The 22,019-nt window shown below is 53.2% G+C and overlaps 7 protein-coding genes across 7 annotated transcripts; 3 read left to right on the top strand and 4 right to left on the bottom strand.

Moving 5' to 3' along the window:
• Positions 1-122: 122 nt before the first annotated feature.
• Positions 123-2,867, bottom strand: DACRYDRAFT_23595 (DUF221-domain-containing protein). Its single transcript, XM_040773302.1, has 2 exons — positions 2,678-2,867; positions 123-2,627 (listed from the first exon to the last, which is right to left on the bottom strand). The coding sequence occupies exons 1-2, from the start codon at positions 2,845-2,847 to the stop codon at positions 335-337; spliced, it is 2,463 nt and encodes an 820-aa protein (XP_040626986.1). The 5' UTR covers positions 2,848-2,867; the 3' UTR covers positions 123-334.
• A 1,259-nt stretch (positions 2,868-4,126) lies between these two features.
• On the top strand, positions 4,127-6,191 carry DACRYDRAFT_23594 (general substrate transporter). Its single transcript, XM_040773301.1, has 6 exons — positions 4,127-4,377; positions 4,422-4,504; positions 4,550-4,973; positions 5,034-5,240; positions 5,332-5,583; positions 5,675-6,191. The coding sequence occupies exons 1-6, from the start codon at positions 4,164-4,166 to the stop codon at positions 6,124-6,126; spliced, it is 1,632 nt and encodes a 543-aa protein (XP_040626985.1). The 5' UTR covers positions 4,127-4,163; the 3' UTR covers positions 6,127-6,191.
• A 410-nt stretch (positions 6,192-6,601) lies between these two features.
• DACRYDRAFT_81761 (NADP-binding protein) lies at positions 6,602-7,605 on the top strand (the record flags this gene model as incomplete). The annotated part of the gene is made up of 2 exons (XM_040776527.1): positions 6,602-7,205; positions 7,295-7,605. The coding sequence occupies 2 exons, from the start codon at positions 6,602-6,604 to the stop codon at positions 7,603-7,605; spliced, it is 915 nt and encodes a 304-aa protein (XP_040626984.1).
• Positions 7,606-8,701: 1,096 nt separating this feature from the next.
• On the top strand, positions 8,702-9,654 carry DACRYDRAFT_109508 (3-hydroxyacyl-CoA dehydrogenase; the record flags this gene model as incomplete). Its single annotated transcript, XM_040768890.1, has 2 exons — positions 8,702-9,305; positions 9,353-9,654. The coding sequence occupies 2 exons, from the start codon at positions 8,702-8,704 to the stop codon at positions 9,652-9,654; spliced, it is 906 nt and encodes a 301-aa protein (XP_040626983.1).
• A 39-nt stretch (positions 9,655-9,693) lies between these two features.
• Positions 9,694-14,949, bottom strand: DACRYDRAFT_23593 (FAD/NADP-binding domain-containing protein). The gene is made up of 24 exons (XM_040773300.1): positions 14,648-14,949; positions 14,479-14,595; positions 14,334-14,423; positions 14,014-14,283; positions 13,825-13,965; positions 13,639-13,773; positions 13,525-13,591; positions 13,360-13,472; positions 13,224-13,312; positions 12,830-13,174; positions 12,595-12,780; positions 12,356-12,537; positions 11,989-12,307; positions 11,896-11,944; positions 11,534-11,847; positions 11,376-11,482; positions 11,083-11,320; positions 10,826-11,034; positions 10,672-10,778; positions 10,577-10,624; positions 10,347-10,525; positions 10,160-10,296; positions 10,056-10,114; positions 9,694-10,004 (listed from the first exon to the last, which is right to left on the bottom strand). Exons 2-24 carry the CDS (start codon positions 14,540-14,542, stop codon positions 9,802-9,804), a joined length of 3,651 nt encoding a protein of 1,216 aa, XP_040626982.1. The 5' UTR covers positions 14,543-14,595; positions 14,648-14,949; the 3' UTR covers positions 9,694-9,801.
• A 442-nt stretch (positions 14,950-15,391) lies between these two features.
• On the bottom strand, positions 15,392-19,844 carry DACRYDRAFT_117671 (uncharacterized protein; the record flags this gene model as incomplete). Its single annotated transcript, XM_040770431.1, has 13 exons — positions 15,392-15,696; positions 15,749-16,081; positions 16,128-16,242; positions 16,293-16,630; positions 16,682-16,948; positions 17,001-17,570; positions 17,619-17,702; positions 17,752-18,410; positions 18,456-18,558; positions 18,608-18,776; positions 18,828-19,029; positions 19,081-19,198; positions 19,248-19,844. The coding sequence occupies 13 exons, from the start codon at positions 19,842-19,844 to the stop codon at positions 15,472-15,474; spliced, it is 3,780 nt and encodes a 1,259-aa protein (XP_040626981.1). The 3' UTR covers positions 15,392-15,471.
• A 370-nt stretch (positions 19,845-20,214) lies between these two features.
• On the bottom strand, positions 20,215-21,810 carry DACRYDRAFT_17128 (uncharacterized protein; the record flags this gene model as incomplete). The annotated part of the gene is made up of 1 exon (XM_040771257.1): positions 20,215-21,810. One exon carries the CDS (start codon positions 21,808-21,810, stop codon positions 20,215-20,217), a length of 1,596 nt encoding a protein of 531 aa, XP_040626980.1.
• Positions 21,811-22,019: the final 209 nt, after the last annotated feature.

Here is a 22,019-nt window from a genome sequence, read left to right as displayed (position 1 = left end):
AAGGTCCTAATTTCTCGGGTTTATAAGCCACGCAGACACGGTACAGATACTTGACAGACCCACACAAATCACTACCCAAGTCCTCATCCTGTCTGATGTATAACAACTCATCAAACACATGTATTATCTCAATTATCAAGTATAGTACTACAACTATGAATAGAGAGTCCACACCAACCGCTCTCGGACCAGGGCTGAGTCTCACACCCGCATCTGCATCTGCATCTGCATCTGCATCTGTATCCCGACGAGTGTCGCATCCGTGCCAAACTCGAGAAGTAGATGGCCGACCAACCCTGCCCGAGCCATACCCAACAGTGTCATCAATCACCGTTTACTCCACCTGCCCCCCCAACCAAGGCTCGTCCGGGGGCCCCCTCAGCACAGTAACCTTCCCCTTCTCGTCCATACTCGCATACTCCGTCGACGCCCTCAGCCCCTCCCCCTCCAACCGTGCCGTTTCGGACTGGGCGATCCCAAGCGTATCAGCTGCGAGCCAGATTAGGGGTGTGGGTTTCCACAGTGCTGGGTGGTCAAATGCGTGCGTGTTGGGGTCTGGGGCATCCTGCTCGGAGCTGGCGTTGTTCGAGCCAGGGTATGGCTGCGCGTCATCTTCCTCCGAAACGCTCTTCTCCAGCCCAGCAAGCATCCCCGGCCCGGCAGAAGGGCCTACAAACGTGTACAGCCTCGCAAACCTCCATTCTACCCATACCTCAAACACCGCCGTCACCGCCAAACAGAGGGCGATGATCGCCCCCCCTGCCCAGCCGATCGCCCCCGCACCAGGACCGGAGAGGAAGAAGAGGCCTCCGAGGCAGATCTCTTCTATGTACAGGGCGGCGAAGACTGCTCCAAGGGCTTTGGGGTAGTAGAGCCCACCGGTCTCGAGGTTCTCCGGCTGGTCGCAGTTCCATATGAGCATGTATTTGTAGGTCATGTAGAGGAGGTAGAACCCCACTGCTGCGAAGCCGACTGTGACGGGCTGGATGACACTGTAGACGATGCCGATGATGCCTAAGAGTGCAACAGGTGGCCATTCGGTAGCAAGCTCGATACTATCCATCTTCCAGTCATAGGCGTAAGCTTTGCGTGGCGTGCTTCCGCGGAAGATGAACGCGAGCTTGGACATGACCCACGGGATAGCGCGGGAGAGGGTCTTGCTCGCCGAGCCGAGGACGACAGTGAGGATGAAAGTGAGGAAGAAGATTGCCGAGTCTGGGAGATGGTTTGCAAGCAGTGTCGGGGCCTCACTAGCTGTCTCCTTGATGTTCTGTAAGGCGGATACAAGGCCAGAGGCAAGGGCGACGATGAGGAACCCATGGATGATCTGGAAGAGCCAGAATCGGGACCAGAGCTTACGCTGGACGGTCGAGTTGCGGGGTTCGCCCTGCATCTTTACGAATATGCGGAGGACGATAGGGAGGAGCATGAACAAGATTGCGAGGAGGACGGGGGGGAGGATGCCCTGGATGATGCCCACTACAGTGCTGGGGAGCCGGCAGATCCAGCTCAGAAAGGAGACGCTCGAGCAGAGGGTGGAGACGTTGGAAATTACTCCGACGAAGGCGACCAGCGGAGCCCAGGCGATGATCAGCCCGATGGTCGCGCACCAGGAGATGATGGTGCGGACGAGCCGTTCGTAGGGCGACATGGAGAGGTTGGACCAGATGATGTCTTCCGGTACGACTTCGGTCGAAGCGCCGACCATGTCTTTGCGGAGGGTGTTCTTCTTGATCTGCTGGGCGAAGAAATGTGCATCGGCCTGGCTTGTAAAGCGGATGAATGCGCTGTTGGCAAGCTTGTAGGAATCGACGTTCTGCCTTTCCAAAATGAGCTGCTCGTCCTGTTCCTTGATAAACGCAGGCGAGTAGGAGAGTGTATCGACCTTCTTCCCAAACAGGCCAAACGTATAATCCGCAAGAGTGCCGATCTTATGGCTAGGAAGCTTCTTCTCCGGAACGTACTTGGCTGTCAGACCCGCGTCCTCGGCCGCAGCAGCTTTCTCGGGCAGCTTGTTCTTACGCACGTTCTTGCTTGCCATCTGGGAGAGATTCGTCTCCGCCTTCTCGAGAACGAGGCACTCGTTATTCCTCGCATCGTACAGTTTCTGCAAAGGCTTAACAGCGCGTGGCATCCACACCCTCTCCACGGGGCCGGGGACAAAAGCCGCCAGCTCGCGCACACGTTCCTCGCTAACCACGTTCTTCGGGAGGTTGTTCACCATCACCGTCCTGGACCTTGCGGTCGCCGCGTGCGCAGGGGAATTAAGGTACGCCTGCCTGAGCTCGAGGAAATGTTCGTATTCCCTGTATATCATATACAGGCTCCAAGCGAGCAAGAGGACAAAGACGATCAGATGCCCCGCACGACGATCGAAGACGGTGACGTTCCCGAACGTGAACATGTTTAGCCCCGCAGCGCCTAGGTTCGGAGGTGCGGCTGAGAGGGGCATGAGGACTACCCAGGTGAGCCCCCAGTAGGGAAGGAGGAGGAGGACCATGAACCTGCAGAAACGGACGAAGAAGTAGGCGTCAGGTCCGTTCATCTCGAACACGCGGATGTCGGGCTCGAATATGATGCCGGAGAACCATTTGATAGGGTTGTCCGGTAGGACCGAGGGGCGTTTCCTGCGTTGGAAGAGTGAGTAGGGAGGAGGAAGGTGGGAGAGGGTGCGTACCCCTCTGGAGCTACGAGCGTGCGACTCTGGTATACCCTGCGGTTCTTGGCATGGAGGAGGAAGAAGACGACGAGGTATACGCCTGCGACGACCAGGCCTATTACGAGGGCGGATATGAAACTATTTGTGTTGTTGGTTGTGTTGGAGGTGTTTTGTCCTGTGGCGGACATGTTGACTGTAGCTGGTTGCTGTCGGTGTGGTGGTGGTGGTGGGGATGAAAGGACCACAGCGTCCAGTTAATCATTCCATCCCCCCTTGGTCAACCCTTTTGTACTCCTCCCCACCCCCAGGGCCATATCACCCGCAGTTCAATTTCCATTGACGTCAAAGGCGAAAGGATAGCACCGAATAATGACGTAAATGTCGCACGGAACTTTTCTTTTCTTTTGGGTGCAGATCGCCGCCGCTCGGAAGCGATCAAGTGCGGACAGGGAAGGGCGTTGATTGGCGGAAAAGGGGGTTTGGCACTAAAATAGTTAGCCTTGTGTCTTTCATATTTGGACTGTTGTTCGCTCTTCTCTCGGTGGGACTGAGCTTCCGTTTCATCGCAAGGACTAGCTTGTATTTCTAGAATACCCCGTTATCGGGTAACGAGTGCCACAACCATATATGTCCAAGTAGAGAAGAGAATAAACCAGTCAAATGCAGTTATTCTTGGCTCACGCCTCGTGTACCTCACGTGTCCGATCTCGACTATTTTTTCACCTGCGGGAAGGGTCCACATCTATCGCTGGATCGATTAGCGTGAATTCGGTGTGAGCCGCCCTATACGCTTTAGGATGGTCACGTTTTATTGGATGATAGGATCACGGGGACTGTCGTGTTTGGTAGGTGAGGTCCGCTCATAACACCTCGCGAGAGAAATGAAGAAATTTGCATTCCCGAACATCTCCCTCTGTTCGACGCTACTTCGTCCAACGACAAGACGGCACCTTCATCAGCAACTCATCCACCATCCACCATCCATCCATCCCTCCTCCCAATCGTTCATCCCCCGATCCCCCGATCTCTTGATCTCCCTCTTCCCAGCATGCGCTCCCCAGCAGCTCTCTCCAAGAGGTTGTGCCAAGGCCTCCCCCTTACCCCTTAACCCTCATCACTCCCAGCCCATCCAACGCCTCCCTGCGAGGACCATGCAGGCCGTACATACAAGAAGAGACGAAGCTGTATTTCGATGTAGCGACCACCCGGTGATCCCTGAGCGTATGATTGTCATTTACGCCATAAGATGTTGATGAATACTCCTGGAGGAGAGTCGATTCTTGCGAGGGATGATCGTAAGTCTGGAAGCACGTCTGAGAGGCGTCGGGGATATGTGTGCACGTGACTTGTGGCTGATGTAATACATTATGTCTATCGTACGACAACTTTTGAGCACCGCAATCATCCCATCTGTTAATACACTCTCAACGCTGTAATTCAACAACTGCCCTTCTTCTCCCCATCTGCTGCATACGACCACCTTCTTGCTGGCTGTGCGCCAAGCATGACCTCAAGCCTATCAATACCTACACCCAACTCAACAGACTCGGACGCATCCCATTCCTCACATTCATTGCTTCAGCCTACGCGGTCACAGCTCCTTTCCCCAGAGAGGGAAGTTGAAGTTGAAGTTGAAGTTGAGGTAGATGGGGAGGAGAAGGTGACGTGGTTCGTTTGGCTGCTTGTGGGTGCTGCAGCTATAGGCGGGTTGTTGTTTGGTGAGTAGTTTGTGTGACACCTAGAAAAGAGCTGATTTGGGCAGGGTATGACACGGGTGTTATCTCCGGTGCACTAGTATCAATAGCAGGAGACCTAGGACCAGCAGAGTTGTCCGCTTTCCAAAAGGTGCGCACTCCCTCTCCCCAGCATCACACCGCTCACCCACCGCAGGAACTCATCACCTCTTCCACGACGCTCGGTGCCCTCCTGGGCGGTCTCGCCGCAGGGATCATCTCCGACTACACGGGCCGCAAACCCGTGCTCTTCCTGGCCAACATCACCTTCATCTCTGGCGCGCTAGGCCAGTCCCTCTCCCACACCCTGAGCGGCATGGTCGGTTCCCGTTTCCTGGTCGGTCTGGGCGTCGGGCTCGCAGCATGCATCGTTCCCCTGTATATTGGAGAACTGGCGCCGACGAGGCTCAGAGGGAGACTGGTGACCGTCAATGTTATTGCGATCACGTTTGGCCAGGTGGTGGCCTATGCTATCGGGGCTGCGTTTGAGCAGGTCCCAGGAGGGTGGAGGTGGATGGTCGGGCTTGGTGCTGTTCCTGCGGGGGTACAACTAGCGTGCTTGTCCTTCCTTCCCGAGTCTCGTATGTTCATGTCCCCCTCCCCAGCCTCCGCAAATAGAAGCTAACAACCACTCGTTCCAGCACGCATCCTCATCCGGAATGACAACCTCCCAGACGCACGACGTGTCCTCCGCTCCATCTACGCGCAAGCGACAGACGCCCAGGTGGACAAGATGCTTCAAAACATGTGCGCAAGTGTCCACGAAAGTGTAGCGCTCTCAAAGCAGGACACGCTATTCGAAAAACTCAAGAGCATGTCTACTGTCCCCGAGCGTCGGCGGGCTCTCAGTACGTCCCTCCCCCTCCCTTCTCTCCCGCTCCTGTCCCTGCCCATGCTCCTGCTCCGAACGTCGTCATCCATACTAACCCCACACGCTAGTCGTCGCCTGCGGCCTCCAGGCATTCCAACAACTATGCGGGTTCAACACCCTCATGTACTACTCTGCCTCCCTATTCAAAGCCGTAGGGTTCGACCAGCCCACAGCCGTAGGGCTCATCATCGCCGGCACCAACTTTTTGTTTACCCTTGTGGCGCTAAAGTGGATTGATAGAGTGGGAAGGAGGAGGATCATGTTGCTTTCGAGTCCGTGGATGGTATTGGGCTTGGTGCTCGCTGCGGTGTCGTTCTATTGTACGTCCTTGCCCTCATCTCACCTTATCCCCCCTCTCCTCCTTCCGTTCCGTGTCGTTTCGCGCAGCTGACCCTGACCTGCTCGGGAAAGTCATGACCAAGTCCACAGGAGGCTACCTAGATCCCAACGCCCAATATAGCAAGACCTGGTCCGCCCTCGTCCTCTTCTCGATGATAATCTACGTCGCGGCCTACGCCACCGGGCTGGGGAACGTCCCCTGGCAGCAGGGCGAGCTCTTCTCGCTCGAAGTGCGCGGCCTAGGTAGCTCGCTAGCGACAGCAACGAACTGGAGCGCGAACTTGCTCATCGGAGCCACGTACCTCAGTTTACTGGAAGCGATCACCACTGCCGGTACATTTGGCCTGTACGCGGGCCTATGTGCGCTAGGGGTCGTGTTCGTCTACCTGTGTTATCCGGAGACGGCGGGGTTGAGTTTGGAAGAAGTGAGAACGGTGTTTGCGAGAGGGTTTGGGGTGAGGGAGAGTAGGATGTTGGGGAGGGAGAAGAGGGAGAGGAGGGAGAGGGAGGGGTTGGGTATCTAGTACCTAGCTTCTAGCATCTGGCATCTACGTGATTTGATGGACTTGAGAGGGGGAGGGGGTGTAGGATTATATTCATCTTTGTAGCTTTTGTAGAATGTACTCTGCTCGTAATTTGATCATATACCGTATACCCATTGCAACTGGTGCGGGATGCCCTTGGATCCTGACGGTCACCTGTCCTTCGTGCACCCATGCAGGACACCACAGCGTATGAGCTTGACTGTACTAGTACATTACTGCCAGGATGTTCATGATCTTGCTTGTGCCAAGGACTAGCTACTGTGGACTCTCGTATTGCGGGTTGCGTATCACGGGGATATGGACGGTTCAACGATGAACCGCTCGCTCTGACCCTTAGCCCATTCACCCCAATTAATAGTTGGAAGAACACTACAAGTACAAGTACCATGAACGGTACCGGTACGTGCGCCTTCCCACCCCTCCCTCTCTCATCCCCTCCAGGCCTAGGTCACCGATGACAGAAATCACCCCCTCCCCCCCTCTCCTCTCCACGCTCAACGGGAAAGTCGCCGTCCTCACCGGCGGGGCGAACGGGATCGGCGCCTCCACCGTAAGGCTGTTCACCTCCCTCGGCGCTCGTGTCATGTTCTGCGACCTGGACTCACAGCATGGAGAAGCCCTTGCAGCGGAGCTCGGGCGGGAGAAAACGAGGTTCCTTAAGCTGGACGTGACGGACTACGAGCAGCAGTATGAGCTGTTCCGCACTGCCCTGGAAACGTGGGGCAGAATAGACGTCGTAGTCGCCAACGCCGGTCTAACAGAACTCGGTGACATCTTCGGCTTGTCCGAGGACCTGAGCCTTCCCCCCTCTATGGGGGTAATCGACGTCAACCTCAAAGCTGTTATCTATACTGCCCGCTTGGGAGTGGGGTTCATGCGCCCCTCGGGAGGGGGGGCGTTGGTCCTCGTCTCTAGCGTGGCGGGGTTTAAGGAGAGCCCGGGGCTGTGGGTGTATGGGGCTAGCAAGCATGGGGTCTATGGGTTGATGAGGTGCTTGAGGAGCGTGTCGGGGCCTCAGTGGGGCGTGTCGGTCAACGCTATCTGTCCATGGATGACCAGTACGTTCCCATTCCCATTTCCCCTTTCCCGTTCCCGTCTTCCCTTCTCGCTTCTCGCTTTCTCTTGCGCACGGGTGCTCACAGGGAAGCAGAAACGGTCATGGTAGAGGGTATCGAAACCCTCTGGGACAAAGCCAGCTTACCCACGAACGAGCCCTCCGATATCGCCATGTGCATCGCAACCGCCGCGACAGCGAACAACGACCCCAAGTCCCGCCATCCCGGTGCCGCGACGCCCTTCAACGGGAAAGCGCTCTTTATCAGCGGAGGCAGGTTCTACGAGATAGAGGATAACATCGATCGTTTGGAACCCGAGTGGCTTGGTGCGCAGAACTCGAGGGACCTGTTCAAGGGACAGGAGGTTCTGGGGAGCGGGGATGGATGGACTAGCAAGCAGTAGATGTCCTCGGTCTTTTACCGGCATGCACCGGATCTGTCATCTTGTGGGTGTTCATACGGAGTCATGATATCGATTCGTGACGAATTACAGATATATGTACATGTACATGTACGGTGGGACATATGTACTGTGAAATCAAATCAAGATTGGACGATACTATGACCATCATCGTTTCTTCACGGGCTACTTATACCTCGGGGTGACGTCAGGATCTGATATGTGATCGATCGATATCCCTGAACGTGCTCCTGATGGATGAGGCTCTCTTCTTTGCACCTTGAGCTAGATGAAGGCACTCTAGACTTGATCACTCAGGCTGGGTTCGCGCTCTCCTGCTCTCCTCCCTTCTCGCTATTCCTTTGGGAAAGGCAAACTAGCTGTCAGTAAAACTGATCTAACTGTGAGGGGGACACTGGGGAGAATCCCACTATGGAGGACAAAGCTAAACTTAACAAGTCGGAGTTGTTTGCCAAGCTTGTCTGACAGCATGCTGCCAACACACCGTCACCGCGAATGGGAACCTGAAGAGGTACGAAGACAGAGGAGAAGACGCAGACCTAATTGAAGTTAACAGCGCCGAGAATAACGCCCACATACGCCCAGGTAGACAAGCCGGCCAGCTAATCCACCTCAAAATAGATCTGCATTATCAACGCGGTACGGGCGGCACCCTCCTTCCGTACTGTATAAACACTGCGGTCCTTGTCCTTCATTCACCTCCAACAGCCCCGTCCCCATCCCCAGATGACGAATGCCCCCCTTCCTCCCCCTTCCTCCTCGCCACGCTTAACGGGAAACTCGTCTCGGCAAGGCGAACCGGATCGGGCCGTCTACTGTGATCCAATGTAACCTCCCTCCCGGCCACGATCCTTCTCTGCGACCTCGATTCCGCGCACGGCGAAGCTCTGGCAGGTGAACCGAACTTAACAATACCAGAATACCACCCAGCTAGGCAAGTCGTCCGGTTATTACTATCTTAAAAACAAACTGACATTAGTAAAGATATTTGGGCGGCAAGCCCAAGGTGCTGCGGAGGGTCGCTCATGCTCTATAAACAGGGCGGTCCTCTTCCTTAGCTCACCCCCAAAAGCTAAAGATGGCAGAAATCATCCCCTCTCCCTCCCTCCTCGCCACGCTTAACGGCAAGGTCGCTGTCCTCACCGGCGGGGCGAACGGCATAGGCGCGGCCACTGTTCGCCTGTTAACTTCCCTCGGTGCGAAGGTTATCTTCTGTGACCTCGATGCAACGCATGGTGAAGCTCTCGCGAGTGAACTAGGCCCAGAAAAGGCCATATTCGTCAAGGCTGACGTGACGGACTATGGGGAGCAGTACGCTCTTTTCCGGACCGCGCTGGCGGCGTGGGGCAAGGTGGATGTCGTGATCGCGAATGCTGGCATCATAGAACAAGGGAATATATTTGGTCTCACCGAGGACCTGAGCCAGCCCCCCTCCATGGCGGTACTTGACGTCAACCTCAAAGCTGTCATATACACTGCCAGGCTCGGTGTGGGTTTCATGCGCCAGACCGGAGGGGGTACACTGGTGCTTCTATCCAGTATGGGGGGCTTCAGGGGAAACCCTGGGGTGTGGGTGTATGTTGCCAGCAAGCATGGTGTGTACGGGTTGATGAGATGCTTGAGGAGCGTGGCGGCGCCGCAGTGGGGTATATCGGTTAATGTCATATGTCCTTCGATGACTAGTGCGTCTTGCCCCTCCTCTCATGGGTTCAAGCTCATGGACCGGCAGAAACGGGCATGGTGGATGCTATCGAAGATATCTGGAATAAGGCCGCATTGCCGGCCAACGACGCCTCCGATGTCGCCATGGGTATCGCAACGGCCGCGACTGCCAATAACGGGGATGGCCGCCCGGGCGCGGCGAAACCGTTCAACGGCAAGGCGCTATTCATCAGTGGAAGCAGGTTCTACGAGATCGAAGATAATATCGATCGCCTAGAACCAGAGTGGCTTGGAGAGCAGAACTCACAGGATCTCTTCAAATTGAAAGAGGCTCTTGGGAGCGGCGAGATATGGGACAGCAAGCAATAGAACGGTACGGTGCCCACGACCAAGGTCGCCTGTATTGCGGGTGTTCATATGTATTCATGATTAGTGACCACGAGTTACAGGGGAGCATATGTAATCTGGAATGAAATCAAGATAACTACGAATAGCGTTTCTCTTTCAAATGACCCCTCACCTCTTGGTGCCCGCGTATCCAACCCCGTACTTCATCTCCGCCTCCTCCAGATGATTCAAGACAACTGGGAAAACATGCTTTGCCGAACCCTGTCCTAACCATGTATCAAGATGTCCCATTTCGGGGAATGTATATCGAGCGTAGTAATCCGGTCGATTGATGGATCGAACCAGGTCATACGTCATCTTCGTCCCTTCAGCTAGTTATGGCTTCAGTGGGTCCCCAAAGCAATGCAAACAGGTGGGCGTACGAATAAAGACAACGTTTTCTTCACCATGGATGAAGGTGATCGGCAGGTTGAAGCGCTCCCTATGGATGATCAGCCGCGCCCCCGGTCAAACGAGGATGACATACTTGATGTTCTCCTCTGTGACGTAGACGTTCTTTCCATTCCGGTTGCTTATCTTTTTGTTGTGGCTCATCATTGACAGCTGAGCCATCGCGGTCATTGTCGCACCACCGACCATCTTGTCGATATTTGCGTGCAGGTTCTGTGGAAACATTCAAACCAGGCTATCCGAGAGGTCTAATAGGTTCTTACGGGGTCCAAATTGCCATGAGACCACAATCGTCCAAATAAGAAAGACTGTCGGTGACAGCTTGCATTTGAGCAAACTTCCTTGGGAATGGTGGGATAGAAACGAAGGATTTGGTCGAGCACTCTATCGAACAGTGTTTCTGTACGACTCGCTCTACTGTCGAAGAAGCTCTCTCCAAAACCTGTGTTAAACCTCGGTCACCCTTCGTCCGCCTGACGTGCAATATTCTCACCATACCGCCATATTTCAGATGCATGGAGAGTGGATTTGATGTTGTTGACTACAGCAAAATGAGTGTGTGTAAGAGCGCCTACCAAACATGCTTACCAAAACCTCCTACGGGATGCATGCTGACTTGCGAACACAACGCGGCTCCGACACCTTCCGCAAGACCGTCCAGCATGGCCATCGTCAGAGCCACCGACCCAACACAGCTGTTGGATGTCAGCAAGAATGTTAACCAAGTAAGGGCAGCACTCACTGAGAGATAACACTTAATTTTTCGACGCTTGTAAGCTCACGAATGCGCTTGATAGCATATGCGACGTCGATGCGCAGATCATCGACTGAAAATTGCGTGTGACTGGCCGGAATATTGGGAGAAAGGCGATGGTTGAGTGCGAAGACGTCATAGCCCCGCGCCAGAATCCAGTCGACAAAATTGTCGTCAATCATCTGTGTGCTGAATATCTTTGTAATCGGTCAGCTGAGATGAACACAAGAGTTTTATCGTCTCACATGATGGGTCACCGCAGCTCCTGGTATCAGGAGGATAGGTCCTTTCCCCCCACCGTTCCAACGGACAAGCTCAATCTGGATATCTTGATCGCCAGATTGGGGCGGTACATGTGCCGGAACCGAGAGCATCCAAGACTGTTCGACAGGACGAGTCTTGCGATACACATGGAACTCGTGGGCATCTTCAGGGTACTGTAACTGGGACAAATTTGGGGCAAAGTGGGCGAAGAGATTTTTCCTGGGACGTGCACATCAGTCACATATATTCAGTGGTGACACAATCAGGTTCTTACGCAAAATAACTTGTGAAATCCACAGTTGCCCAGAATCCAAGGCCAGCCTGGCTGCCATAGCTCCTGAAGGACGCCAATTCCTTAGTGAAATCGGCTATCGACATGGTCTAGTCGAACATTGAGCCGTCCGAGTGGTTGAAGACATTGTAAGCACGCACCAGCACACCGAGGCCGACGAGATGTTTTTGGGGGGTAGCCTGGGTGCTGCCAGTGAGGACGCCGTTTACGCCAGAGCCAGTGGCCTTGAAAGTTCTCTCAACCTTTACGTATAGCGTTGTCGTCTGTTCCCACAGCCTGGCAGGGTTCAGCTTCGAGCTGTTGTCAACAACTTTGAATCCCGTCAGCGTGTACGTTCGGCTCTCGACAGACACCAGGTCAAGCTCGTAGACCAAGTTTTGCGTATCTGTGCGAACTGGATCTGCAGTGAACAGTCGAAAACGGCCGGAAAGAACGCTCATTGCATGTGCAGACACTGCGAAACAGTATCAGACCGTATCTCGCTACAAGTATGAATACCCACAAGCGCGACAGGACACGGTGCCCATGATGTCAGCCTCGTCACAGTTCAGCTAGAAAGATCTCAGCAATGCTCAATCTGAACGAGAAAACTAACATCAATCAGCGCATTCATATCGTAGGTAATCACAGATAACATGAATCGCATCCTGGAATCCGATGATTTTGCTTGTGATGCGGCATTTTGATAGTCGGCCAGACTTATGTCGTCCTTGATCACAGTTGAGAAATAGCCCTCCATCACCTCACTGAAGCTGATGCCCCCTTCGACCTGCCGTCCATCTTTGACACCCACACAATGACTGATGAAGTGATGTTTTGGCCGATCGAAGTTGATTGGGGTGAATACAGGGGACAAGTTGATCTTTGCGCCCACATCGGCTGCTGCAAGTTCAACGATACGTTCTGCAAGTGCTCTGCGTTCGATGAGTCTTTGCGTATGCGGTGCAGAAGCTGTCACATACGAGATGGTCAAGAATGGGTTGACGCCCAGGGGAGTGGGGATCACAGCTGCATCGGTGACGTAGAGCCCAGGATGCACTTCCCTTCCTTTGGCCTTGAAGACTTGACCCCTATGGTTTGTAACGCCCACATCGCCGGAATCACCCATAACGGCGCCACCAACAGGATGGACGCTGACGAGTGACTATTTCAATCAGCTTGGTCAGCACTGGCAGCGGAAATGAACTAAATGATTGCTCACGGTGTCAAAAAGAGGCGTGTAGAACGGTCCGGGCACATAGGTGCCCTTAACATCCGTAGTCGCTTTCGCAAGTGTGTCGTTGAGAATCTGGATGTGCTTCTCCCGGCCAACATCAGCAAACATGACGTTCAGGTTGTCATTTTCAAGGGTGAGATCTCCCTGTCCGTCGTCATGTGACATAACGAGCTACATATCACATGTGAGAGGTATGGCAATGCGATTGTAGATAACCTACATATGTCTGAGTGTGGTGGAGCGCCCCGGTATACGGACCGAACGCTTTGGTGACTGCCTGCCTCGCAGCATGGCCCAGCATGTCTGTCACTGAGAGCTCTGGAAATACTTTGCCCGAAGTGACAGCTAGCATAGTTCCCAATAGTTGTGACAGGGCATGCGGTACGACACCCTCTTCGATGACATATCCGTCGAGGACGTTTTGGGCGACTTGCTCGTCTCGCATGTCGATCACACCCGTTATGCAGGGGCCGACAGGTCCATTCGCGAACTTTGAGGGGCTTATATCGCTAGGCATGCCGATGGCGTTGCATTCAGGATCGGTATTGTAGCCGAAGGAAAGAATCTGACTGACGGTCAGTGTCGACAATCAGAATTGGCAAGAAGTAACGCACATCGCCATTTCCACTGAAGTTCGTGCCCAATCTTGGACTGACCTGCAGCCCCATCGACTGACTACGCAAGAGGATCTCGTTCGTGCCCACTGTTATGGCTCAGCAGCTGGGTCTGCGTGACTTCATCAAGACTTACGCGTCCCTGCACCCAAGAACACTTGATCGCATAGAACAAACTGCAAGGCGCTATTTAGTTCTGAGGAGAAGCTCCCACGTCCAAAGGCTAAAGCGATATAGAAGACCACCCATCTTCGGATATATATCAGTGGACTGCGGATGTAGAAATAATAGCTGGGCTCACTTCTTCAAGGGAGCCGAGAAGAGGATATAACGCGCCTCCGTCTCACAGAAAATCTCGCATCCGTGATCTATACTCTTCTCAGCAACATCGTCGACGCGTGGATGGACAACTCACTCCAAGCATCTGAAACGTAGTTGACGAGAGTCGTGTTCTTCGAACCATCATTAATGCCCGTGGTGTCATTGCCAGTTAGGGTCGACGCCTGCTGGCTGACCCCAGCCGCGTTCACACGATCCTCGAAAGTCACCGCTGGGTGCCGTCAGCTCATTTCTGGCGGAGCGGACAGACGGCAGTACTCACTAATGGGCGGACGATAGAACCGATGCGAGTATTCGGGTCCAAGAAGTGAGGCTTGCTGCTCCAGCAGCTTGAGCTTTGGGAGTTCAGGTGCATCCTCGGGGTAAGGAACCGGCTCGAGCATCTCCTCCGCTCTCTTATAATCTGCTATATTATCAGCATCCTCCTCAAATCCACAATCAAAGTACGCACACGCGTCGAGAACCGACGTATTCTCCCTCAGCTCCTTGGGCCACACGTCCAGTGCCAACGTCCTCCTATCCGCCCTCAGCGCTACATTCGCATTCAGCAGACTCGTGCCCCCCAGTCCATTCGCAACGACCACGTTCTGGTTCTTGCCCAGGTGAACTTGGTATAGACCGTTTCGCTTTCCAATGGTGTTGCTGTCCCGGTTATGGATGGCGAGCTCGGGAGCACACGCGACCAGCGAAGTAGGATACTCGCCAGGCCAGCGCTCTTCACCTAGTAGAACAATCAGTTGAAGTGTTGAAGGAAGGACAGAAGGCGCTAGCCTTTCTCGAGTAACGCGACGCGTTTCCCCGCACGCGACATTCGGGATGCAGCGATTCCACCCCCATAACCGCTGCCAATGACGACACAGTCTATGCAATACAGGGAACGATCAGGCAGGAGCTACAAGTGAACAGGGCGGCGCACCATATGACTCTTGGATGGCTGTGGCCGGTAGACCAATCCTACGCTTCTTGTCCTGTTGTTTCATGTTGTTGAGTTGTGCGAGGTCGATGTCTCACTTCCCACGATGAACCAGAGCTGGTGGGAGAAAATAAAGATGGACGTCGATAGGCTTCAGGGAAAGTCCACTGATCTTATAGCTCCTCCCCAACACTGCACGTTATACTTAGGTTAGCGTCGAAACTTTGAGTACTTGTGACCGTGCGGTCTTCTAGATTGCGCCTGATCTTCACATGCGCGTCGCAGTCGACCCACTACATCGCATGGGAGAAGGCGCCTCCTGAGTTCTTGACCTTATGCGGATGTGATGCGGTCGCGAGTAGGACACTGGTAGGAGGGAGCGTGCAATTCGCGGCCCATTGAGCGTTTAGGATGGCTTGCCTTCAATCACAGCAATACCATCTCCTGGTGCACCTCGAACACTAGAGTATCAAGAGAATGAGCAACCGCCTTAGAAAAACTCATAGCCGAACAACCGGAGCGACAAAATCAGGGAGCACACCGATTGCTGCGCCTTGAGTATGAACGATCGGGACAAGTACATCACCACGGAAGCGTAGAATAGAATACGGTCTAGGTTATTCATTTGGCTGATGCCTAATCAATACGAAAAGTAGTCGCGAGGAAGACTCAGCAAGGGACAAAGGCGGTGGACTGAATTCAATGCCGGGAAAGCTTGTGTCATCATTCGGACACGTTAGCACTAGTGTCAGAGTTCTTGAAGATGAGCTAATAGAAGGAGAGAAGGAGTAATAATTACATTCAAAGAGCAGCTCCAAAAGAATCGAGAGTTTCGGCTGTTATTCGGCCTTCTTACTTAAGAAGATGATCACGAGTAACAGGGATATGGTCATTCCACAGGGTATCTAACCGCTTCAGATATCTATCGTGCAAGTGCGTACAGGTAAAATATCCTACAATCCTAGCCTTCTTAATTAGCGCATATCCTGATGTAAATCACCAATCCTCAATAGCAAGCGCATGCAGGTCGATTAAGAACTCGTTATAAGCACGACGGTCCGCGTTTTCCGTCATGCTACTCCTTGCGCTGTCCTGTTCCGGTTGCCCGGCAGACCCCGGGTTTTCCTTGAGCTGCTCAACACCGCACTGCAGCGTGAGCATGGCTCTGTATTCGTCGAATGAAAACTGAGGTGGGCCAACTTTTGCACGCTCAAGCATCTCCTGTTGATGATTGAGCAAATGATGCAGCAGAAATTAGCAGAGAGCGACGGACCTTCGGACCACCCGCAAACATTGCCCAGTATCTCCTCGCCCTGCTAAGATCCGCATCACGGGCCTCATCGCCCGTCATTGTCTTAAGGTTCTGCTCAAGCGCAAGAAGGTTCCGCAATACCCTCTCCAGGCCATGACTGTTCATCAAGTTGATGTATCGGCCCCCCGAAACGAGCAATTGGTCCATCAACGAGCCAAGACCCTCGAATAAAAATCGCCGCTCACGCTCGGGCAGCGTACTGGCCGCGAAATCGTCGATTTTGCCCATGTCTGCGTTGAGTTCTACGACTTGGACGTCGGGCTCAAGTGGCGCTTGATCGATGAGGAAATCGTTCTGGACATATGAGCTGCAGCCCGTGAACACAGATATGGCTACTCACTGTTCGTATGGCGAGATTGAGGTAGTGTATGGTTCGACAACGGATATCTATGCGCGTAGAGAAGAGTATGACCTCAGCGAGCAGGTCATATGTTTTCAATAGGGCGTCGAATCGTCTATTTACGTCATCAGCCACACCGCTGAAAGACACCGTGTGATCACTTACAATGCCATCGCCTTGGTAAGCGGCAAGCTCAGGTTCTCATTCTCTATTGAATGCTGACCAGACAAGCCCTGCTTAGGCTTGAAGGTCGGCTTTGCTGGTGAGAAGAATTTAGAGAGCGGATCAGCGGCGGATTGTGGCGATATCGGGTCTTCAGCCAAGACACGCAACGTTGATAACTGGTGGATGAACCATGTCAAGCTGTAGTGTAAGCGACAGAGCTCAGCCAGGTTGCGCAAGGGTATGAGGTGATCTCGAGTGATTTCCTCGTTGTTGAGGAAGCTCAGCTCAATGCGCGTCTCTTGTTGACACACGGTCTGCTTCTTTATGGTATCGGTGTCCTGCGACAACATTAGCCATGTTATCGGGAACGTTTGAAAGATGAGACATACAGGGGTTGCGTACAGCTCGGACAAACACGCAGAAACCTCAGGCTTCTGAGCCCATCGAGCGGAGATATGCAGCATCGCGTCTGGTACAACGTCAGGCACGAGCCCAATAGAGTTGCGCGCCACCAATGCCTGGAATCGCATATTGAATCGTTGGTAGAAATGAATGACCACCGACAGGATCAATCGGCTATAGTTTTCTCGATGGAAGTTGGTGGATTGAAGCATTGCACAGAGGGAATTGATAACCGCCATCAGCTGGGTACAGGCCTATGTACATAGATGAGCAATGATAAATCAATAGAACAACGAAGCAACGAACCTTCACCAAGGGTTTCGGAGATATACGCAAAGACGTGGGATCTTCCTCGAACGCATCTGGGCCAGATATGGCCGAATGTACCAAATTGGATACCTTGTCTTCAAGCTGCGGCAGGTATACATGCAGAACAAAGTCGTCTAGAAGCGCATTGTCGTCTTTGAAGGAGTCGTAGACAGAGGATGGAAGAATTTCCCCAATCCGATGCAGGAAAGCCTGGGTCGGATGGAACAACACGCTCACATGAAAGGCACTCGGGCGAATGAGAAGCCGGTGCTTCTCCGTCGCTGCGAACCGATCATCTTTGGCCGCCCGTGAAAGGGCAGTCACGCTATCCGCATTTGACTGCACAAGACCTGGGACGTTGTCCTTCAGCACGCGGTTGAGCTCTTCTTCGTGTTTCTTCAGCACACGGACAGAGAGTTTTACGTCCGATTCGGTGAAGCGGAACGAATGTTTGGTACGATCTCGAGATGTTCGACCTTGCAGCGCCTCGCTGATGGAAGCGATCGGGTTGACGACCGAAGCAGCACGGTCCTCATCCGTCAATTGATCGCGCAATAACATTTGGACCTTCAAAGCATGTTAAAGCGTATTAGGTACTGAACGGAAGGTGCGCACCTCTGATAGCAAAGGTTGATACAACTCTCCTAGGGGGAAGAGTGTACCAGGACGAGCACCAGAGCTGTCCTTAAACTCACGTCGCTGACAAAAATGAGTCGGTGATTGATGGGATGGTAGGAAGACGACTCACAGAACTGATTCTCCCTGTGACCTCAAATACCACCCGCAATCCCTGCAGAACAGCGTCCAGCTTGGAGTACAATGTCCAAAACAAATCCCTCAGCACTTCCCGCTCGGTTTCTTTCTCCATCCCCTCCAATTCCGGCGACCTCAGCCGGCCAAGGTTAGTCACTTTGATGACGACATTCGACAATGGGCTGCTAACGTTTGATAGCGATAAACGTGAGGACGGCGTGAAAGTCGATTGTCGGCGCTGAGACTCCTGACGCTCTGTGACTTCGTCAATAGTTGTTTCGATCAACAGATGTATTTCGGCAGGAAGTCGCTGAGCGACGACGTCGAGGCTGTATCCCAGCTGACCGAGAACAGCGAGCGATTCAAGCACAGTCTCCATGTACATGAAAGAGTCGCTTTCTGGATTTTTGGATGGCGCTGGGCCAGATTGGACGTCATCTGGGAAGTTGCCAGATGAGGTAAATGCAGTCATGAGGGGAGAGGAATAAAGAGGAGAGGGGATGATATCAAGTAATGGGTCGATAGTTGGGCGGACGGCAAGGTCTGTAAGGAAGCGGGCAAGCTTGGTCGGGGGTCGAACAGGAGTTGAAGGAGTTTGCGCATTGGGTATCGCCTGGGGTTGAGATGAAGTTTGTGGCGCTTCTTGAATCGGCACTGTCAAACGTTAGGTGATAGACATGGCAGGGAACGAGTGCATACAGGATTCCTGGCCGGGTGTGTACGCAGACCAACGTGACTCGCACCAAAAAGACTTCAAATATAGGTGGTTGTGCAATTCCTCGATGAGAATGTCACGCAGAGCCTAAAACTTGATCAGAACAGTCACCACCAGGTCAGACCCTCGAACGCACAGTCTCCTGGCTGCTGAGGTAGCTTCGCAGGTCTGCCACAGCTCCTACCTCCAGCATATCTGGCTTGTTGATAGTCTTGAGATTCTTGACGAGCAAGACAGCGGCCTGTAGGATTCGCTTTTCTGTCATCAAGCTCTCCAGTTGATCCGGTATACTCTTGAGTCTGTCACTAAACAGCCATTCAGATATGCCCTCGGAAACAACAGCATGTACGACATACATTTCATCGAGCAGCTTCATCATCTCATCTAGCGCCTGATTCCGACTCCAAAGCTGGACAAGATCTGCGCGCTTACTGCCGAGTGCTTCTCGAACTTCGGTCAGACGCGTCTTAGCATCTTGAATTTGGTCTTGAGTAGAGGAGAGGGAAGTTAAGAGTGCAGCATGGTGGGGGAGAGACGCGGCGAAGGACTGATAATGCTCTAAACAAAATGATCAGGTAATTGCGCACAGTCCATGTGCAGGCTCCGTACTATCGACTGTGGCTTTGAGAGCGCGTTCGAGCGCCAGTTTCGTTCGTCGAAAAGAATCAATATCACGCCCTACCGATGAATTATCCAGCAGAGAGAGCGCAACTTCGACAGGATTGAACTAGACGAACTGTTAACAAGAATCTCGCAGCAAAAAAAAGCACACACACATCTTCGTCAGCAAGAACACCCCACTTGTCTTTAATCTTGTCCAACATCGCATCTAACTCATTTGTAGGGCCCTTTCCATTCGTTCGCCTTTCCCTGTCCTGAGTTCGAGATCGATCGATTCCTTCCCTCCGTTTTGACCGGCCATTCACCTCCGATCCTGCACTTCCGTTCGTCATTTTACGCCTAGTCTCGCCCGCGTTCTGAAAAGCAGCAATGACAGCACCAAGTGCCTTCGGTGTCTCCGCCTCCGGTTGAGGTTGAGGTTCGTCGTAAATGAGTCCTTGCTCCTCATCGGAAGGTGCAAAGCGTGCCGAGGCATAGCTGTCGCTTGGCTGATGGGCCGGGCGCCATTGATTAGCTGACGGCACAGAGTCTGACGAGTTTAGACGCTCGCGCAAGTTCGATCGTGCAGGGCGCATGGGGGCTGATGAAGATGCGGGCAGGGGCGATGCCCCTCTCCCGGATTGTTGGACATCTCTGACGTTTCGGCTGACGTTCAATGGCGGCGTTGATAAGCTGCCACCTCCTCCATAATTGTAGGACTGATCTGGTGGCTGACGGCTTCGCTGGGTCGGAAATGGGCCCTGGCGCGACATGGTCGCTGACAGTGAAGAAGGTGTTTGACGTGTGTGAGCGTCGTGCCCAGAGTTGTTTGGGACGACCTCGAAACCACAAAGTGGCGGTGGCGGATGCAAGGGCCCGCATCGTTATCATCTGGACGACGACCTCGTACGAGTTGCGTGTTCTCACAGCATTGATACTCTACAATATCTTTTTATCTGATTTATCAATATGGCATGCTACATCGGTATAAAGTTATCTGGCGGCACCAGGCTCGTGGTCTAGAGTGAGTTTCAGCAGCAACAAGCCCTATGGCCCGTATCCATACCAGTGGTCTCGTCAACTATGGGAATGAGAATACCATTATTCTAAGTATCTAGAGCTGCATGTGCACGTAGCATTGCCTTACAGGTCGTGGTAAGACACGCGCTTGTATGTGGCAGGAGTGAAGTCGAGCTTCACCCCCGGCAGTGTCAACATGTCAGGCATCTGCCGCGCCCCTGGACGAGGGAACAACGAGAGTTCCTTCAAGCGGCCAAAGCATGGAGGTCCTGCTGCACGCGCCCTGGCGAAGTCTCGAATGACGGGGCATAATACCGGATCAAACACCGTGTCGACCATGGGGCCAGCCCAGTGCGAACGATAGTTCACTGGTCCGGTCCGCCGCGAACGCACTCCGAACATCTCCAGATTAGGCAACATTGAATATTTGTTCGTGTCCGTCATTCGTTCCACCAACGGCATCAGGTCGATGTTGTCGATATCAAAGAGCACCTCTCGGAGGGTGCGATTGTGCTGCAGCAGGAAGAGGAAAGGGACATGGAACCTCGGATCCGGCGCGTAGCCGTTGCGTTGATCGCCGATAATCGTCAAAATATCCAATCTTGGTGTCCATAGCACCCTCATCTTCTCCCAGACAAGCACCGGCAGGTCCTGGAGCCGCAGATTCCGCAGGTTAGGGAGCTCAAGCCACTTGCTCTCCATATCTGTTTCGTATGACCAGTGAACGTCGTCACTGAATGTCAGGGTGAGTTCCTCTATATGCCCACATTCTCTGATGGTCTGAAATATATCTTCTATGCTTGACCGGCGTGCATTGATGATCAACTTCTTGAGAGCCGGTGCGTTGATTTGCACTATTCGAGGATTCTCCAAGTCGATGAACAGGCGTTCTAAGGAAGTTTCCAGCCTCGGTATAGGCCCGTCTGCCATTTCGAGGTGTTTTACACCGCACGCAGCGATCCGGAGGGACATGTCCCGGATTCTCAAGTTTTCCTGGAAAACGTTCATGAACGACTCCTTAATGATATGGGAGCAGCCCTGGAAGTTCAGCTTCTCGATTCTGTGCTGCCATCGCTTGAGAAATTTGAACATCTCGTCGGCCGATATATTGCTGGCGTCGTGGCACCAGACGCCTTCGATTGAGATGTTCAGTCGTGTTGCCTTGGAGTACATCATGATGAAACGATTCGCCTCCATCAGTGTGATGTCGTTCCAGATATCGTAGTCCGACCACATGGAGGGCGCGCTGAAAACGATCCGGCGCCAATGTTTGCACACCCTTGCGATGGTGAACTGAAACGCGTACTCGTTGGGGAGCTCATCCTTCGCCCAGTTGAAAATTTGAGCCAGTACCTCTACCGGCATTCGAGCGATGGGTGTTCGTCTGCCTTGCGCGCTGAAGACCGCTTGACCCAATAAGTGGAAGTACTCCGTCGCCTGGGCCATATCAAGTGCCTTACGTTTGACATCCTTGGCATAACGCTGGGCGTGTAATAGGATCATGTGTCGATGGGGGATCGGCATATGATGTTGTCCATGGTAAACCAGCGGGCCGGGGTTCATGATCGGTGCGAAGTGAGGAGTTGGATAAGGTGGATGCAATGGAGGAAGAATTTGCTGGCTAAAATAAGTGGGCTGAGTTACATGCATCGGGGGTTGGGGCTGCACCGGTTGTTGGTGAGATGAATTAGCAGGGTGGGTTGGGGTTGGGGCAGACATTGTCGTCGTCGTGCTTGGGGGTGTTATCGTATGAGATCCGGTTTGCATGTAGTATTGCCATATTTGTACTCGCCTGTGGTTATTAATCCAGTATGAACCTCAAGGTAAATACACGTCTGTGTCGTCAGAGATGGTGTCGGAATGCATAATGCCAAGAGTGTAAGCCATGTTTTGGTTAGATCGTAGGTCGCTGTAAGGTTTCTGGCTCT

Source organism: Dacryopinax primogenitus (genome assembly GCF_000292625.1).
Source record: "Dacryopinax primogenitus strain DJM-731 SS1 chromosome Unknown DACRYscaffold_14, whole genome shotgun sequence".
Lineage (NCBI taxonomy): Eukaryota > Fungi > Basidiomycota > Dacrymycetes > Dacrymycetales > Dacrymycetaceae > Dacryopinax > Dacryopinax primogenitus.
This window is presented reverse-complemented; position numbering and strand designations above follow the sequence as displayed.

Bases quoted from the DNA above. Each gene is read 5' to 3' on its own strand.
- DACRYDRAFT_23593 (XM_040773300.1), bottom strand. From the start codon at position 14,542: ATGAAACAACAGGACAAGAAGCGTAGGATTGGTCTACCGGCCACAGCC. The intron at 13,774-13,824 runs GTGAGTACTGCC...GACGGCACCCAG, and splicing joins GTTCTATCGTCCGCCCATTA to CGGTGACTTTCGAGGATCGT. The intron at 13,313-13,359 runs GTAAGTCTTGAT...GAGCCATAACAG, and splicing joins GTTCTTGGGTGCAGGGACGC to TGGGCACGAACGAGATCCTC.
- DACRYDRAFT_23595 (XM_040773302.1), bottom strand. From the start codon at position 2,847: ATGTCCGCCACAGGACAAAACACCTCCAACACAACCAACAACACAAAT. The intron at 2,628-2,677 runs GTACGCACCCTC...CTTCCAACGCAG, and splicing joins ACGCTCGTAGCTCCAGAGGG to GAAACGCCCCTCGGTCCTAC.
- DACRYDRAFT_23594 (XM_040773301.1), top strand. From the start codon at position 4,164: ATGACCTCAAGCCTATCAATACCTACACCCAACTCAACAGACTCGGAC. The intron at 4,505-4,549 runs GTGCGCACTCCC...CACCCACCGCAG, and splicing joins AGTTGTCCGCTTTCCAAAAG to GAACTCATCACCTCTTCCAC. The intron at 5,584-5,674 runs GTACGTCCTTGC...TGCTCGGGAAAG, and splicing joins CGCTGCGGTGTCGTTCTATT to TCATGACCAAGTCCACAGGA.